Genomic DNA, 20,456 nt, shown 5'->3' with positions numbered 1-20,456 from the left:
ATATAAGTTATATGTCTTATGTCATAATTTTCACGTGTTCTACTTAGTTGTACATTTACCTTATATGTAATAACACACCGACAAGAAAAGAATGAGCGGCGGTAAGTTTATCTTTATATACATTAGTTTCTTACTCATAAATAAATTGATATCACTATAAATTAATATTTTCACTTACCTGTTTGTCTTGTTCTGTTTATATTGCTATAAATGACTACGTTTAAAAGTACCACTGTACATGTGTGTATACAAATTACTTCGTATCATTTACGAATCAAAATTACGTGTACTTCGTGTCGACTTTCAAAAAGTCCAAACACATTAAGATGCCAAATGTATCCCTTATCCTTAATTATTTACAAGTTTTCACTTAAATTTTGAAAATATATTTCAGAAGAAACATTACTTCAACGGAGCTTATAAAGAGCACCCAGCTAGATGGGCGGATGTACTTGAAGATGTACAAGAAAATCTCGACCATCTTGCTCAGGCAGCAAGGGACCTGTATAGAAATGGCTCGATAAGAAAGCTGACAGACAGGATGTCGGCAAAGTTGTCCAAACTGATGGCCACGAGGGGAGTGATAGAAGATGAAGATATTAGGTATAAAACTTTACTTGAAAAATATTTGTTGTTTTACGATATCTTTTTCAGTTAGGTTTTAAAATCTAGTTATAGAATATAGCTGTTAATTTAACAGTAAAATAAATGTAGATATGAAAATTCTTATCTTTTTTTTTCACTGGTGCGGAAATAAATGTTGTTTCACACTCTGAATTATTTTCGATCTTACACTGAATGTAACAAATATCTGCCAGATCTTTTTGCATTCTCGTAGTTGTTTTCTTATCATATTTTGAAAAAAAATCGCCAAGTCTCTGAAAAACCCAAAAGCATTAATCAATATTATGTCATATGTAGTAGGACATGTATAAAGTGCTTTTGAATCAGACTAACATCGACACAGTTCTAGCTCATAAGTTGACTTTCTGTCTTTCAACATTAAAGGAAGACCTAAACCCCTTTGCCCCTAGTTTCGAACCAACACACTGAGAGGCAACTGAATGAAACGAGTTGACCACTCTACCACGGAGCCATCATGAACATTATAAAGCGCAGAAATGGCCGCCTAAAATCAATATCATGTTTTGTATGAATAAAACGCTCGCATATTTCGAAATTCAATATCGACATTTCAGGCGTGAAGTTAACCTGATTCGAGAGAACGTACGAAGAAATGTTAGAAATATGCTTGCAGTAACTGCAGGGGAACAGGTAAATGAATAGCCAGATGATGTGTCTGACAATGAGCCACCTGACCAGGCCCACCAGCAAAACAACCACCAACCTGATGCTGCAGATCGAAGGGACGCTATGGCGGCTGCTGTATCAGACACTGAATCGGATGGCGCACCGGTAGCACCAGAACCCCGGAGGCGCCGTCGGCGTCTTTCAGATTTAATTAAAGAAAATCATGAACTTTATAATGATTTTATGAAAAAGGAAATGCAACGATTTATGCCCCATTTCGGGCTTGATTCGTCTAGTGATGATTAGGTAGTTAATGTAATTTTATTTTCAAAACGTCTTATTTTACAATAAAGGTTCCATTTCACACTTTTTTTCATTAATAATACCATGTAATAATAAAAGGATCAAGAAAACAGTTTGTTTGTATTATGCCTTACACATTATTATGAGACGACCCCAAATATCCATGCTATGTACGGTGTCGACATCGGCATACGGATAGGTAGGAAATGCCTAATTCAAGTCCAAGATTGTTCGAAAATGGACTTTACTTTAATCACAATAAATACATAATACGCACACATCCTCTATAATATATCATAATACTCATGTTTAGTTGCATTTAAGTTATTTCCCCTTTATGCAGTTACGCCATTTTCTTCAAAAGTTTACCAAATTGAATTGCTACAAAAATTGGATTATTTCATTGAAAATTGGATGACAAAAATTATTAATTTATTTGATAACACCAATCTACATTATTTTGGTAAGTGTAAAAACGTATTGATGCATGTCACTTTTCTGTTTTCTGTCTTTTCCTGTTCAAATGATCAGCATTTGTATACGAAAGTGGGTGGAGTAAGCATTGTGTTCAGACCAGTTTATATTTTCACATTTTCCAATCCTCAAGTAGAAAAAAGTTAATGCAAGTAAATCTACATTTCAGGCCTTAATTGAGACTTTGTTTCAACAAATTTAATCACTTAAGAAAGTTTCAAGTTAGAACAAAAGCTGTATGTAAGACAGCATGCACGCTCGGCTTTTCTAAGTGCTTGACTCTGAATTAGAGATTTGCCACTAAAAAGGGCATAGTAATCTAAAGCTTTGAAAGTAACAGAGCTATTTGGCATTATATAAAACTTAAACAAAATATACTAAGTTAAAAAGGAGCATAACTCTGTCAAAATTCAATCAGAGTTATGGGGATTGTTTCTCCTGGTTTAAATTTTAATAACTATGTTAAGTTTCAAGTCAAAAGCTTTAATAGTTACATATATTTGACCAAAATGTCAAGCTAAAAATGCTAAATATACTTAGCAGTAAATATTCAAGTCACATTACTTATCTATGTCATGATTATGGTTTAAAGTTATAAATGCATTGTTGTCGTTGAAAATTACATAATTTCTGACAGCATTTTCAAAAGCATACATTATTTGATATTTGATTACACTGTTCTGTATGCCAATGTTAGTACCTTTTTTCACGGGTTTGCTATGTTGTGCGTTTGAAGGTCAAATTTTCTCAATTCCTAGTGTATTATTTGTAATGTTAAAGGGCTGTACATTCTATTTTAAGGTTTTTATTAGTCAATAGTGAGCGAAATCAAGACAAATATATTTCTTCGCTCCTCGCTCGCTCCTGATTTTCTCAAAAACCCAAAAAAAAAAAAAAAAAAAAAAAATCTTTTTTCGCTCGCCGCCTCAAATTATTCAGAAAGAAAATCCGATGAACAAATTTTCAATTTGGTGTGGCCTAATTTGATTATGGTGAAGTCGACAAGCAACCACCAACTGGATACATTCTTTACAGAGTTACTGAGATCATGGCGCTTACAAATGTACCATGCATTGATTACAGTGAAGTCCACAGACATTAAATTAGCTCTAGAACTGTTTCAAAAATGAATAAAACAATTTAGAAGATGCATATTGGTTGCACACAATGCTAATTGCGATGCCAGTATCCATGTGAATGTACACTCTGTTCTTGTAGACAGACTTATAGAATTTTAGACAGCCTGAAATTTTAATACCTGACAGAAAAGGCAAGGGTGCCCATAGCTAGTCATCATTAGTAAATAACATTTTAACATAATTAAATAAAATTAGCGTCTTTCAGAAAATCGTTTAACTGATACTGAAGTATATTTCTAGATAATATACTTAGATTGTAAATTAATTACCATTGTAAATAATGTGAATCTATTAAAGTAAAAAAGGTTTCATTTTTTTTGTGGGCAGCGAAGCGTGTCCACAGAATTACCATACCACAAATCTAGGCATACAGACACTAAATAGAAACAAGAGGACCATGTTGGTCCTGATCGCTCACCTGTCCACACGCAACCAAGTTCATTGTGGCTAAATTTCATTGAAAACCACCAAGTAGTTTCAGAGTAGAGATGCCATAACAAAAATTGTTAACAGACGGAAGGACAGACCATGGACAAAAGGCGATTTGACTAGTCAACCATCTGTAGATGGTTGGCTAATAAAGAGTAACCTCTCGGGAACTTGACCTAGATATCATCAAGGTTAACATTCTGACCAATTTTCATGAAGATCCATTAAAAGATATGGCCTCTAGGGAGGTTTTTCGATTTTTAGACCTACTGACCTAGTTTTGGACCGCAGTTGACCCAGTTTCGAAATTTAACTAGATATCATCAAGGTGGAAATTCTGACCAATTTTCATGAAGATCAATCGAAAAATATGGTCTCTAGGGAGGTCACACGGTTTTCCTATTTTTAGACCTACTGACCTAGTTTTTGACCGCACATGACCCAGTTTCGAACTTGACCTAGATATCATCAAGATAAATATTCAGACCAACTTTCATACAGATCCCATGAAAAATGTTGCCTCTAGAGTGGTCACAGGGTTTTTTTATTATTTAATCTACTGACCTAGTTTTTGATGGCACGTGACCCAGTTTTGAATCTGACCTAGATATCATCAACATTCTCACTAATTTTCATGAAGATCTCATGAAAAGTATGGCCTCTAGAGAGTTCACAAGATTTTTCTATTTTTAGACCTACTGACTTAATTTTTGACCGCACAAGACCCAGTTTCGAACTTGATCTGTATATATCAAGATGAACATTCTGACAAATTTTCATGAAGATCAATTGAAAAATATGGCCTCTAGCAAGGTCAAAAGATTTTTCTATTTTTAGACCTACTGACCTAGGCTTTGACAGCAGTTGACCCAGTTTTGAACCTGACCTAGATATTATCAAGATGAACATTCAGACCAACCTTCATACAGATCCCATGAAAAATATCGCCTCTAGAGAGGTCACAAGGTTTTTCTATTATTTGACCTAATGACCAATTTTTTAATGGCACGTGACCCAGTTTCGAAGTTGAACTAGATATCATCAAGATGAATTTAGACCAATTTTCATAAAGTTCCCATGAAAAATGTGACCTCCAGAGTGGTCACAAGCAAAAGTTTACGCACGCACGCATGGACGACGGACGCCGCGCGATCACAAAAGCTCACCTTGTCACTGTGTGACAGGTGAGCTAAAAATAGCGCGAAAAAAAGTGGTAGTCGCATAATGGCGGATACAAATAGTCCTCAGTTTGTTTGCTCTGTAGAGCTATTTCCCTTAATTTCTTTGCATTTGTTTTGGCTAAAATCACATGACAGATGTATGCTTGACATGTAGGTAGCATTTTCACATAACAAAATTTTACTTGGAAACTTAGATTATACACCACCAGTATAATTTGGGGTCTCAGTTTTAGCTGATTTTGCAGTTTGTGTGTTTGACTGAAATATTTTTTCTTGCATCAAACATGACCCAAACTTTATTTTGGATTTTTATTGAGAACTGACAACATTCTTCAAGAAAATATAGGTTACAGACATTTAAAATGGGTCCTGATGTGTTCTGTGGCCATTGGAAATAGGTCAGTTTTATATAGAATAAAGAACAACTATTTAGTGTGTTATAAACTATAAGATGACATTGGTAAAATAAAAATTGAAATTGAAATCTGGCCAGATGATGGTGGAAATGGGCTATTTTGATTAGAATTTAATAGAAAATGACAAATTAATTGCAATTTCATTGAAAACGAGGATAAAACCCAAAAATATCACATTTTAACTGTTTTGAGTGTATTTTTTTCAAAACTGCATATTTATAGCCTACTGATTGCTAATTTTTGGCCATCACAGGTAAAAGTGAACGTACTTAACAGTTTATATGTGTAATTTGTATGCAGATCAGAGTAGAAAATGTCAAAACTGGGCAGACCAAGGCTGCATTTAGGGTAACTGCTTCAAAATTATGTCGTAACAGCGATTTTTGACAAAATCTGACGCTTCCTTTTATGGTACTGAAAATGCCATAAAACCTTAGAAACTGTTGAAATCAAGCTGAAACCTTGTGTTTTTTTTTATGCATTTAGGTTTCTTGTAAATTTCAAATGAAACTGGCAGGGTGTCAGAGAAAAAAGTTTTTCTTTTACGGTCGATACGCTTATCCGAAACCGAACAACAAGTAGTTCCCTGTCCTCACTAAATTTACGTAATTCAAGTATGTTTAACTTTCAGAAAGCTTCTTAGATTCAACGTTATCAAAAAGCATTGCTTAAGTACATATTTGTCGTAATCTATTTTTTTGTAACAAAAACAAAGCGTACGAATATGAGCATGCTTGCTTTGATCACATGACCAAAACAATTCTTCATCGCGTGACCAAAATGAACTATAACTAACCTACAAAAATAGTACAGTACATCCGCTTAGATCTATAATTAAAGTAAAACTCAGCTCCTGCTAGAAAAGTTAATCGAAATTTTATTATTATAACTACACCAAAGTGTTTGTTTTGGTCACATGTTCAGAAAACATCTAACTAGCGTTCTTTTTCGATACGATACTGAATGATAAAATTGCACCCGTGTATCCGTCGAAGTTTGTAGCATAGAAATGGGTTTATGGAAAAATATATTGCATGTGATCAACAGTAGATGTGTTATCTTATTTATTTTTCATAGAGAAAGATACGATAATTTCATAATATTTACGCAAACAGTTTTTTTTGCACGACTTTAGAAAATAATAGCAGCCGTAACGGAGGGGTGGGGGCAAAAAATGTGTACCTTTTTCCCGAAAATACGAACATATGCACTTCAATTTGAATTCATTTTACATTCTAGCTGGTGTTTGTGATTGACATATCATTAAAGGGTATAATCAATTCGAAAGAAACATTATTTTTAACAAGTTCGCCTTTTAATCACCAGTAGATTCGCGGTGTTTTTGTCCTCAAATATTCACGTACTGGCGTATGATTTTTTCTCGGACATAAATATATAAAAGCGGGATTCGGAAGACTGCAATGAAATCATTTGAGACAATTCAAATACGTTAGAAAATTTTCAATTTCCAATATTTGCATTTTTAACAATAAAATTCTTAAAAAATTCTTTGGAAGTATAGAATGCAACCAGCAGAAGACTCGGTTCGATTGAGTCTGTTTATTAGTGGTAATGAAATGTGCAACACCTCTTACGCCCCCTAGCACCGGCTTAAGCGGAACTCTGTTACACATATGTAATCGGTCACCGTGGCCCAGTGGTTAAGGCGTCCGCCTCGGGATCGGGAGGTCGAAGGTTCGAGCCCATAGGGAGCGTTCGTCCGGGGGATGTTTGTCATGGGACTCATTCCGAAAAGGCCGGTTCATGAGCTGCGAGCTAGTTAAATGAATGGTTACCAACTTCTATCCGCCTGGCGCCTGGCATAGTGGTAGGAGTTGTGAGGTAATTGGTACGGACAATAAAGGTGTCTCATAAGCCAAACTGGCTGGCCCTTTCAATAGGGGTGACACTATAATAATCAAGACCTTTACATTTACCTTATGTTGAATGGACTCCATGATCCCAAAATATAACAACACTAAAACATGCATGTTGTCATGATTATGAGGCAATTATTTCATTAATCTACAGCTAAAGATGACTAAATGCAACCCAAAGATCATGTGTGATATTGGAGACAGTAGTAGTTGTTTTTGGTTGTTTTAAAATTGAATGAAACATTTAATTTCATTGTAAATATTATTTTATGGCTGCTTTTAGTTTAATTAAGATCTATTCTGAAGTGTCTTATCTATGTAATCTATGTATAATACATTCATAGTCTGCTTTTACCAAGATGAGATCTCATTTGAAAAAAAAATCACCTGTCAAGGTCACAGGGGCCTAAACATAGAAACCCGTTTCTGATCAATAACTTGAGAACCACTTGACCCATAATGTTGAAACTTTATAGGATGATTGTAAATGTAAAGTAGATTACCCCCATTGATTTTTGAATCACTTAATTAAAAGTTAAGGTCACATGAACCAGAACTTTGAAAACAGTTTCCAACCAATAACTTTAAAATCATTTGATCCAGAATGATAGGAATTACAAATTCGATGACGTAATGTTTCTGGAGTCACTTGTCTTAAGGGAAAGGTCACAGAGGCCTGAAGATAGAAAAACTCTTTTTAGATCAATAACTTGAGAATCGACCCTTAATATTGAAACTTCATAGGATGATTGGACATGCAGAGTAAATGACCCCTGTTGATTTTGGGCGCACTCGATCAGAGATCAAGGTCACAGGGGCCTTAACATGGAAAATGGTTTACTTGAGAGCCACTTGACCCCGAATTTTGTAACTTCATAGGGTGATTGAATATGCCAACCATTAGTGTCTTTCGCTGCTATCCTCTATTGAAATCTTGCCTATTACGACTGCATTGGGGGAGACAGGGGCATCTTTTAATTTAAAAATTAATTGCCCTCCTTCAAAGGAGGATAGGTATATTGTAAATATTATTGTTTGATGATGGTTTGGTCTGCAAACTGTCTGTATTATTTTATCCCCTTTAACAGAGTAAAAGCAGAGTTTTACCCCTTGATTTGGTAAATAAAAGTTGAAAATGCTTTTTTATCAAAAGTAGTTTAACTAGTCTTCTCAGTGCTTTGATTGTGTATTTTCATTGTCCTGTATATACAAAAATGTATCTATAAAGGACATAATGAACAAAACGTTTGTGTGACGTTAACACCATAAATGAACCATCAACGTCGCGATATCAAGCTTACCAACAGAAATGAAAAGTAAATTTACAAAAACAAAATCTGCAGTGAAGAACCCCCTTTTTATTTTTTTCTTGTCCAGAAAAGATTTAAGAAGACTAAATTTGAAAATTCAGAACTTCCGTTATATTTTATATCGGCTAAACGGCCATGAAATACATTGATTTTTACACTATTTTCCCCCACCCCTACTACAGATATCTCTTTACTTAAACATTTTCCAAATGAAATAATTCACAAAACGCAACATGTAAACAATAAAACTGAATTTAGCTGTATTCTTGAGTTTGGAAAAATGTTATAACATTGATTCTAATGATGTTATGACAGAAAAACGGCAATTTCTCTTGAATAGTGCATGTGCTGCTAGGGGGCGCTCCTCAAAGAAAATATGGACTTGGAACGTTTTATTTTTTTCTCCAAATGAAAGACAATAAAATAATAGAACATACATACCAAATATTACTCTTATATCTCTTACTTCGAAATTTTCGTAGGAAACCCACGAGTCACCTTAAAAGTTATCAGGATATGGAAACAAATTGTACAAACTACCATCCAGCTTATTCACCTGGCCTAAGACCTTGTGACATTTACCTCTTTCCAAGATTGAAAAAAATAATGGATGGGCGCAAATAATTATCAAATAAATTTCTTGGTTCCTTATGACCGTACTAAGGAGATTACCCTGCAACGGTCACTTAGATTTCTCATCTGCGAAAGTACATGTAGTCAAGAGCGAATACATGTATGAACGAAATTTGAAGTCTGTACCCAGACACGATTATCATTATTTTATAATAACCCTCGTGTAAAGATATGTCCATCTGTAAAACGGTATCAAGTATTAGTATATTCAAGTCTACCTAGCTTCAATGTTGTTTCAGGTGTTTAGTTAAAGTCTGCCGAGCAGTTAATGGGCCTCAGATGTAAATGTCATCTGTGTGTGTATATTTCTGATTTGTTATAAAAAGGTCTCTAGTATGTATTTAATAAATGTCTGTTTAGCTGTAAAGACTATTAATAATTGTCAAAAGTCTTTAGCTGTAGTATGTTGTGTATATATATATATAATTGTTCAATTACTAAAATGGCACTAATGACTTATTACTTTAATATTTTAAACGGGAGGATGCTGGGGAAGTACTTATCACGCACGCCGTGGGCTCGGCTACAAATAATTTTAGGTTTGTACTTATACAGAAACCGGGAACACTGGTTTAATTAACTGCCCACATTTACATGACTGAAATACTGTTGAAAAATGTCGTTAAACCCAAAACAAACAAACATTTTACTATCGTAATTCCGGTTTGGTTTCAGAATGTAATATTTATTTAAAGACACTTCAGCGAGAATGTATATTAAAATTCGATTTTTATGGGGAAGTGGTTAACAAACTTCGTAAAAAACAAGAACATATAATCACGGCAATTTTTCATTGTTTTTGTAACCTTTTATTAAACTAGGTGAAGACCCAACTGTGATGAGACACAACGATGTCTAGTGCTCATCAATTTGATATCTGTACAATAGAATTTTTTCTTTTTATGACGGAACAGGTAGACGGATCTATGATAAAAAGTTGTTAAAATCCTACGGGATTGAGCTACTAGTATTTTGATTACTGTCTTTTGGCCAGTTCTGTCGGGGATAATGTGCATTAGTCGTGCTGGGGTTTCATCTGGTGGGGATACATTTTATTTAAGCTGTCCTTTTACTCTGGAACTTGTTGGCGGTAAGAGTGAGGTTAAAGGCATCATAAACCTGTTTAAGCTTCCCGTTGCTGTTTTTGACATTAACCGTTCAAACGGCGGTGCCCCAATGTGTTCGTGTGTGTCATCGTGTGTTTGCTTTGTACGTGTGTTGTTCATCAGCGTGCACCCGGGCATTCTTTGTCTTTCGTCTGTACCATCCGCGTAACAGATGAAAATACTTTAGTATTTATAATATTCATATTGGTCATTTTTTTTTTTAAATCGATTTTGTGTTTTAGTTAGTATTGTATGTTTATTACTTCAGACTTCAGAGATTTACAATAAAATCTGTAGAAAGAACCCCAGGAAGAATAGAATGCAATAAAAAAGTAGCAGACTCGGTTTCTGCAGTTAAATAAAACTAACAGCTCGGATACTACTGCTTTATTTCAAGCTTTTACACCTCTCTACTGACAATTTTATACATACCAACATTTATGACAAGAGGGATGATTTTAATTTTTAGTATTGTAGTTTCCTCAATTTGGATGGGGATGTACCCCAGGCTACATCTTATGTTATATATATTTCTCATTTGATTCAGTTTGCAAGAGCGTGTAGTCATGCTGAGGATTTCAATGAACATAACCAATACATTACAAATAAGCTTCTTGAACAGGGCTACTGTTATTATAAATTACGTAAATACTTTGCTCAATTTTACTATTGTAATTCAGATTTGGTCACAAAATACAATAGCAATTCAAAAACACTTCTGTGAGAAGGTTTATCAAAGCCCGTTTTTATGGGGATTTGGTTCACAAACTTCGTAAGATTTTGGGTCATGACAATTTTCCAACTGTATTTAGTAAAATCGTTAAGTTTTATTAAAAGAGGTTATGACCCAATTGTTTTGAGACATACCGCTTGTTTGGTGCTCAGTCCTTTTACAGTTGGATGCTACGCTTTCCTCTTTGACTGTATCTGACGGAACAGGTGGAGGACTCTGTCCCACCAGAACCGTCTTCTTGCCTGTTTCGTCGGGCCCCTAAGGGTGCTTCCCTTGTTGCTCTGTCCTCTGTAAAGGCATTGTGTACATGCGTTTTAGGTTCTTAAGGATTATATATATGACAATTCTTAAGGAACTGTTCTGAATATAGTTATATCCCTTAATGCAAATTATCTCTATATATATGCAATGTATCCACGAGATCCAGTTTACTTTCAGAGAGAAAAATATAGCTTCTCTGGTCCCAATCAGTTAAAAAGACTAAAATGTCACTACTGATTTATGAGACATAAAAACAGAGATTTGAGTATATATATGCAAATGTTGAACCAGTACGAATGTGTAGTACAATTCGGGCTCATATATAAAGCAGCATCGAAACTAATCTTAATGGGTTAGTGGACTTGCTGTGGCATATGCGAGTTCGTTTGTACTGCTAGGCGCTTTGCCGTAATTGGTCTGGTATATTGTGGTGGTGATTTAGTTCGTATAAATTCTCTCTACTATATAATAATTTATAATGCGAACTTGTATCCTAGCGGATCTCACGTATGGGAAAGTCAACTGTTCTGAATATAGTTATATCCCTTAATGCAAATTATCTCTATATATATTCAATGTATCCACGAGATCCAGTTTACTTTCAGAGAGAAAAAATATAGCTTCTCTGGTCCCAATCAGTTAAAAAGACTAAAATGTCACTACTGATTTATGAGACATGAAAACAGAGATTTGAGTATATATATGCAAATGTTGAACCAGTACGAATGTGTAGTACAATTCGGGCTCGTATATAAAGCAGCATCGAAACTAATCTTAATGGGTTAGTGGACTTGCTGTGGCATATGCGAGTTCGTTTGTACTGCTAGGCGCTTTGCCGTAATTGGTCTGGTATATTGTGGTGGTGATTTAGTTCGTATAAATTCTTTCTACTATATATATATATATAATAGCATTCTTGTGTTTTACATTACATGCTTTTTGTTGCCTTTGTCTGGCGGGGATAACTTTTATGTACACTGTCCTGTGACTGTGGAACAAGGTGGGGTAAGAGTTAGTTTAGTGCCAGACAAATATCAAACAGGGAAAGCCATGCTCCAAAAACACAGCCTCCCCGAAACGAAACCCACAGCACGCAGACGTGGACAGTGGTGGTTATGCCACTGACCGTTCCAAGACGGTGCCCCACTGTGTTCCTTTATTTTTGTTGTTTTGTCCTTGCTTGTTTGCTTTGTGTGTGGTGTGTGTTGATCGTATCCGCGTGCTGTGTTTGCGTGTTGTGAGGTTGCCTTTTTAGAGCGTGCTCTCCCTGTTGGATATTCTTCCATGTTTTTTATTGAGTCTGTTCATGAGTAGTAATAAAGGGTGCAACACCCCTCACGTTCCCTAGCAACGGCTTAAGCGAACTGTCTGATGTAGAGTTTGGGGAGTTCAGTTTTGTGCCAGTTAAGTAGTTTAAACTCTCAAGTAGTATGTTTGCCAGTGACCGTATCAAAACGGTACTCTACTGTGTTTCTTTCTCATTAATGTTTCTGTCCGTTTGTTACTACATTGTTAAAACTGCATCCGTTTGTGGTACTGTGTACATGTGCTGAGTCACTGTATTCATACAGTTTCACATACTACTGTTTCCATTTTGAATGTTGTATGCATTGGGCGGCTTCGTTCTTTGAATGTGGATTTTCATGCTGATTATCATTTGAATATTACACTTACATACTGTTTACTACAGTTTGTTTGCTGTTACAGACAATGGTGGAAACCCAACCGTTGGAGGAAGCAACGTGCCGCTTAAAGGAACAAAAAGTACATTATGGGAAGGGGGAATACGTGCTGTTGGATTCGTTCACAGCTCTCTCATAGGCAACAAAAGAACTGGCTATATTTCGAATGAGCTCATGCATGTTACTGACTGGTTTCCTACACTCGTCAGTCTGGCTGGTGGTGATTTGAAAGGCATTAAACATTTAGACGGATACGACCAATGGAAAACTATTAAGTGAGCGAAAGCTTGTGCATATTGATGCATAAAGACAATAACTTACGTTTTTATAGCATTTTGATAGATATTAGATTTTTTGTATGACGATGATTATGATAATATATGATGTATCATCATTAGCTGTATTTCTACTTGGTGTTTTGTTTACAGATATGGTATTCGAAGTTCACGGCAGGAAATACTTCATAACATTGACCCTTTCTATAACAATACATCTTATACAAGAAGATCTTCTATGAGAATAGGTGCATGGAAAATTATAATTGGACAGCTAGGTATTTTGCTACATGTTTTGAATGATTTTTTTTATAACATTAGAACAGTTAAAATGATCCCGAATGTCATTACGCAATTCAGCTGGAAGCTAGTTGTTGATGTTAATGCCGTATGTTTGATCGAAAAATAGTTTAGAAGAATCGGGGTGAGTTATACACAAATATCAGTAAAAGTAATATATATAGAATAACTAAAGCATATTTTATTTTACCGTTTGATTTTAACTGTGACTGGTACATTACAGCTGATACAACTGACTATTATGTAGAAGGGTATAGCTGATTAACATCTTCCCTGCATGGCATGTGCAAGAGGTGCATAAGCATTTATAAACAGCATCTCTCTTAATTTATTTTTCTTGTTCACACATTTAACTGACTTTTCTTATTGTAAATGAAAATAGAAGCTACAGGCAGCTTTAACATTTGTTTTTTGGCTTAGGTTTTTGAAGTATTACAATATCTATCAAATGAAAAGCCAGAAATTATATTGAAATCAATATGAATTCTTAGTTTTTTTAAGATTGGTAATTATACAATTTGATGAAAGTTATATTTATTTATCTATTGGGTTTATCGTTGCAAAGACACATTTATAGGTCATATAGCGACTTTCCAGCTTCTATGATGGAGGAAGACCCAAGGTGCCTCTCCGTGCATTATGTCATCACGAGCGGGATCTTGTGTAGAATCACCGACTATCCGTAAGCCAGCTGGATGGCTTCCTCACATGAAGAATTCAACGCCCCGAGTGAGGCTTGAACCCACATCGATGAGGGGCTTTTACCACACAGCCACGGAGGTCCATGATAAAAATCAATAAAACATTTATTTATTTATTTATTTGGGTTTTACGGCGCACCAACACAGTATAGGTTATATGGCGCCAAACAGGACTACAAATTTTGGTTCTCCTGTTTGGCGCCATATAACCTATACTGTGTTGGTGCGCCGTAAAACCCAAATAAATAAATGTTTTATTGATTTTGGTTCTCCTGTCTGGCGCCATATAACCTACTTTGCTCCGTTTGTCAGTCTGATTGATCATGCGTCTTCCTGTCACAGTAGGTTTACCGGACTCTGAAACTGCTATACGGATTTAACAAATCATTGCAGGAAGGTGTTATACATATATTGTTAGCATTGTTAGTCACTTTAAAGACATTAAAAATTAAAAACGTATCACCGAGAGATTTTTCGAATTTTATCATTTTTGGGGGGAGAAAATTAGTATTGCAGTTAACATTGATGCCTATGGGAAATATATAATTTATTTTATTATGAGAATCTGAGCTTGAGTTTCGAGAAAATTTTGCGGTAGAAAGCTGCACTATATGATTCTGCTATTCGAATTGTATCATTTTTTTGGTGGGTGCGTCGGGGGGGGGGGGGGGGGGTGAGAAAATTAGTTTTTAAGTTAACATTGATGCCTATGGGAAATATCTAATTTATTTTATTATGAGAATCTGAGCTTAAGTTTCGAGAAAATTTTGCGATCGAAAGCTGCATTATATGATTCTGATACAAATATCAAAAAGAAATCTAAAATTCCCCGTAGGGAAAATGAGAAAATTACATTTTTTTTAGTTTTCAGGGAGATAACTCATGAAAAACCAAAACATCAAAGGAGGTAATCTAAAGGAAATTTTTGAGAAGTTCTGTCACTATATAACTTGTCAATATGCAAAGCTTACATTATCAAGTTGTATGTACGCTTTTGGTGAAATTGAGGCCTATTACGGGTAGTCATCCTTAAATTAGCTATGGCCAACATATATCATTTTTGGAGAGCATGTCATGCTAATGTGCAAACAATATTGTGTTACTAAAGCGACCATATATTATTCCAAATTATCACATGTTTGACGCCGCGGGGGTGTAATAAAGCCATTAAATAAAAATGATAATACACTAGTGTAATAAAGCTTGACGTCGACGTCGTCTATAGTACAGAAGACGTTGGTCAAACTGACTTGTTTATGTAGTAAAAAAAAGGTAAAATGTTTGATGTTTCGAAAGAAAAGGCTAACATGTGATAAAAAGAATATTGCATTTGTAACTTTCCACATTAAATTTATTCAACTCGTTAAATAAAATTGATAAAATTTATTATTTTATTCAACACGTTGAATAAATTCAATATGAAAAGACACTCAAGTAATATGCTATATTTCGGTAATATTACTGTAACTCTTCAATCTACTGAATTGTGAAGTTCAAGGATGATGAAGCTGAAAACTTGACTGACATCAGTCCAGTCTACATTTCAAGGGTAAGGGTGAGTGTTAAATGTATTTGCCATTGCTTTGTAAAGCAGTGAAAATAAATACTGCAGAACTTCTGAAAGATCCAATTTTAAATACAATTAAAACCAATAATACCTTACCCCTTAGCAATTTGCTCTCCTGTCTTATTTTTCACAAATTAACGCGAGTACATTTTTTGTATAAAAGTACAGTGCAGTGCACATAGTTCGACATTCTCATACATTCTTCGCGGATGTAAAATTCATATTGTTCAATGACATGTTGAGCACTTCTCGTAAAGATGAATTGTTAAATGTATCTTACTTGCATGTGTTTGAAATGCTGTGTCTGATATTGTATCTTTTACAGCGTAAATTCATGTGTAGGTATGTTTGTGTTTGACGAGCTATTTAGTTCCAGGGATTCTATGATTGATTTTGTTATTCTAATGAATATCATTTTTGATGTCATTATAATGCATTTAAATGTTCTTTCATTGATGATAACAATGATTAGATACAACAGCCATATTTATTTTAGGTCCAGATTCACAAAAGAAACAGTCTAGTGATCTCAAAAACGTCTGCCTGTTCAATATTGACAGCGATCCATTTGAACAGATCGATTTGTCCGAACATTTCCCCGAAATTGTACAAAATATGCTTCAAAGGCTTGAAGATTATGAGAGAGGTTCAGTTTCATGTCAAATGCCTGGAATTGATTCGCGTGCAGACCCTATACAACATGGTGGATTTTGGCAACCGTGGCAATAAAGCGAAATGTTGCTTGGTCCCATTCAGAACGTCAGTGACACAACAGAATATTTGAAATCTTTCTCAAATGCTTTTTTTTTATTTCATCGGTTCAAGCTATTGATATACATGACATTTGAAATTATTTTTATCGCCAACTCTTTTCATTACGAACGCTTTTCATTAGTTTGTATCAATTTGCAAAACAAAACATTAATCCATAACAAGATGGTAATCGCAGAAAAGGAACAACATATTTTGTCATTAGGATTTTAATGTTTTAATGGAAGAAGATGATGACTAAAATTTCAATCAATTCAGACAATAATAGTGAATCTTTTATGGTACTATACGTAATGATGCCAGTAAAAGAATGAATCTTAGAAGCTTGATATCTGAGTAGCTTTATTCAAATGGATGGTACTTCATCACTTGAATTTACAACTGAAGCAAAAACTAAACAATAAATAACACGCGTAGAAGGTAATAACAAATTTGTTATTTAACAGAATAACTATGAAAATATGAAAACCTTAGATATTTGAAAGCCTCAGCTTTTAGAACTAGTATTCATCATCGGCTATTCTCAAGAAATATGATAGTTTAAAGTAGATTTAAGTAGAAATGTGCACAGTAGTAAGTTAATCGAACAGCAAATGTATGAAACAGAAGATGTGGTAACCACACAGGACGCCAAACACGACAAAAATGAACATGCCGCAGATTCGATGTGATTGAGACTGGTCTGGACGCTAGTGGAAATGCTGACTTCCGTCCATGCCTTTTACCACAGAGTTGAAGTTGAGGTATACTTAAAACAGTAATAATATGAACCTACAATTAAAACAATTTATTTAGAAAAAATAACAACATCATTTTCCTTTTACTTTGACTTCCTGCATCAAATTTTTAAAGATATTGCTTTATATTCTTGATTCCACAGTTTTATCTAAACTTGAACTTTTTTGTATTGACCCATAACTCCTTTCCAATCAAATCAGTTCCAAAGTGTTTGTGTAAATTAAATGCAATCTCCTGTACAAATATCGCAACAATGAGATGCTGCTTATAAATTGTCTTATTATTACATACTTAAATTCAAATACACTAACTTTTGACGTCAAATTGCTGTGCTTTACTATGGGTAAGTTTTCGTAATTGTTTATCTTTGATACTTGGATGTCTGCACTATTTTGGTTTACGTTTCCGTTTAACTGTGATTAGGATTCATCCTTGTTCATCCCGCCCGCTTAGCGTCGGTCAACGGATTGCGGGGTCCTGAGTTCGATCCTCGGGCGGGGCGTATGTTCTCCGTGACTATTTGATAAATATTATTTATTGTAAATAATTTTTTTTTGTTGGGCGGTATTGTAAAATGCAGGTTATGGCATTAAGTTCAGGCACACACTAATAGCAGTACGAGTCTGCAGTTTGCAATATGTGGCGGATTAGTTGTACCCAACATTTGATTTACATGCATAATAGTTGCAGACAATATAATAATGGGTGTATTAAGTGCCATATTATTTTATAAGTTTGATGTTCATCTCTTTGCACTATTATGCAGTTATATAATAATATTGTCATTTGTTATTAAAATGACATGTTTCAATTCATTTGGTCTTTTTTGTTTATGTAAATCAAACAGAGAAAAACTACCAACATATATCGGCAGACATAAACGACACTGTGTCTGAAATAATTAGTCCTCCACCTCTGATTCATGTGGGGAAGTTGGCAGTTACTTGCAGAGAACAGGTTTGTACTGGTTCAGAATCCAGGAACACTGGTTAGGTTAACTGCCCGCCGTTACATGACTGAAATACTGTTGAAAAAACGACGTTAAACTCAAAACAAACAAACAAATTCCTTGTTCTATTTTCCCCTGCAACCTCCTCCCCCATCCCGACCCCCACTCTTTCTACCGCTTACCCCTTCCTACCCTTCTGTCTATATTTTTGAAGCAACCCGTTTGTAATTTTTTTACCGTTACAGCTTCTTTTTGTTGCCCCAAACTGTAAATACCACAGACTTCTTATTTATGTCAACAAACCCCCTTCATTCTTCAGTTTTCTCAGTTATATTACTTCTTTCAGTTTATAAATGCATTAAATTTAATATTATGCTTAAAAAAACACGATACATGAACTGTATTTATCAGTTTACAGGCATGTTAAATGAATAGTTTAACGACTGTTTCGAAACAATGTTCTAGGTATCCAAATACTGTATTCATATACATCTGTTTGTTAAATATTTAAACTTTATATGAATCAAAATGAGTTGAAATATAGGAAAATGATATTGACTATTTTGTTTGATATATTTGATGGATTCAACATTACTCCGAAAGAATTATAGCTCACATGGCGCCTTTCCAGCTTTTCTTGGTATATATGATATGAATTAGAACATCATATAAAGGTTTATCAATGGAAGTACCTTGATTTTCCTGAGAAATCGGAGAAATAATCGGCCATTATTCTGTGAAAGCACCCATTATAAGTCACGTGATTCCCCAAACTGGTACAGTCGTTAGGATGGACAGTTCTAGTTTTTTTACTACTGAGTGTAATTTTTCTGTTTTCAATTTGAAACATAATGTTTTACTCCACGTACTGTTCAAATTTCTTATTTGTGAAAAGTTGCTACATTTTTTTCTGTAAATAAGTGTTTGCGTTATTTTCTGGGGGGTTGGGTTTAACGTCGCACCGATACAATTATAGGTCATATTTTATGGCGACTTTCCAGCTTTTATGGTGGAGGAAGACCCCAGGTGCCCCTCTGTGCATTATTTCATCACTGGCGGGCTTGGATAGAACCGCTGACCTTCCGTAAGCCAGCTGGATGGCTTCCTCACACGAAGGCTTAAAACTTTATTTCATCCAGAGCAAGCATATATTCCATATGGAAACGCAAATTATATGCAATCAATGCCAACGTTATATATATCATATCTATCTCATCTTCCAATTTTACTTCCATATTCAGTTATAATTACAACTATTACTCAATTCATAGATTTGCGCGTTTCTGATTGGCTGCTTCAGCACACGTGACCAACTTTCATTTATCAATGAAGCCGTCACGTATTCATTAGATCTAATTAATATTCATAATTCTACGGACTACTTTTTCGTTTCTGGGTCACGCACATTCAGTTTCAGTTCGCCGATTTAGTACATTTTCTGACCATAAATCATGGAACAAAAAATAAAATGTATAATATGATTTATTTGTTTTTATTTACTCCCATTTAATCTTTTATTAAACATTTATTTAAGAATTGAATGGTGTTTTTCTGCGGTTCATCGATGTATGGTTATGTAAAAATTAGGTGTAAACTTCCTGAAAGTGTGTTTATGCAAATTAGGTGTAAACTTCCTAACAGTTCATCCATCGGTGAACCGCAGAAAAACATCATTCAATTCTTATAATTACAACTTTCAAATCTTCTTCAATTTGTTTCCTATTTGAAAAATGCAAACTTTTATACTGAAATGCAAGCTTTAAGAGTACTTGGGGTTACGCGTATTAATTTCGTCGTCATGGACGCAAGCGAACGACTCATTTGCATAAAGCAAAAGAAAGATGGCCGACATCAACGTCGCGATCGTGACGGTCTGGAATTTTAGGCTTGATTAAATTAAAATCGAATTTTTTGAGGTTGTTAAGATGGAATTTGTGGTTTAACAACAGTAACTCTTATCAAAGATATTCAATTGTTATGAATATAACGTTCAAGAAATTCATTTGAAAGGATGATTGAAGAAAACACGTGTCAGAGGTGGTCGGTGACACTGACAGCTGGAATTTGGAAATTATATATTTGGAAACTGGAGCAAGGAAAAACTTTGAATGGATGATAGCGATAGGTAAGGAATTTAATTAATTATATGTCTGTTTATTGCAATAAAAAGTATCTACAGTTCACAAATCAATAAACGTGGAAAAACTCCACAAATTGAACATTTTTGTTTGCAAATTTTGCGTGGCCTTAAATTAAATTTAATTACTAAATACTTTTCAGCATTTGGGTCACAGTGAGCATACAAGCCTTCAAGTTCTGAATAGGACAATTTTCACTGTCACCTTCTATAGCATAAATTT

General features: G+C 34.7%; 1 protein-coding gene across 1 annotated transcript in view; it reads left to right on the top strand.

The window, feature by feature from the left end:
- LOC123565016 (arylsulfatase J-like) overlaps nucleotides 1-18,544 on the top strand; it is a 60,625-nt gene extending 42,081 nt beyond the window's left edge. The window contains exons 6-8 of the mRNA XM_053541064.1: nucleotides 12,821-13,070; nucleotides 13,224-13,348; nucleotides 16,135-18,544. Of these exons, the coding sequence (XP_053397039.1) occupies nucleotides 12,821-13,070; nucleotides 13,224-13,348; nucleotides 16,135-16,367 (608 nt within the window). The 3' untranslated portion in view covers nucleotides 16,368-18,544. The remainder of the gene's footprint in view (nucleotides 1-12,820; nucleotides 13,071-13,223; nucleotides 13,349-16,134) is intronic.
- Nucleotides 18,545-20,456: the final 1,912 nt, after the last annotated feature.

Source organism: Mercenaria mercenaria, chromosome 4 (assembly GCF_021730395.1).
Source record: "Mercenaria mercenaria strain notata chromosome 4, MADL_Memer_1, whole genome shotgun sequence".
Lineage (NCBI taxonomy): Eukaryota > Metazoa > Mollusca > Bivalvia > Venerida > Veneridae > Mercenaria > Mercenaria mercenaria.
Note: the sequence above shows the minus strand (reverse complement) of the source record. Positions and strands in the feature narration are given on the sequence as shown.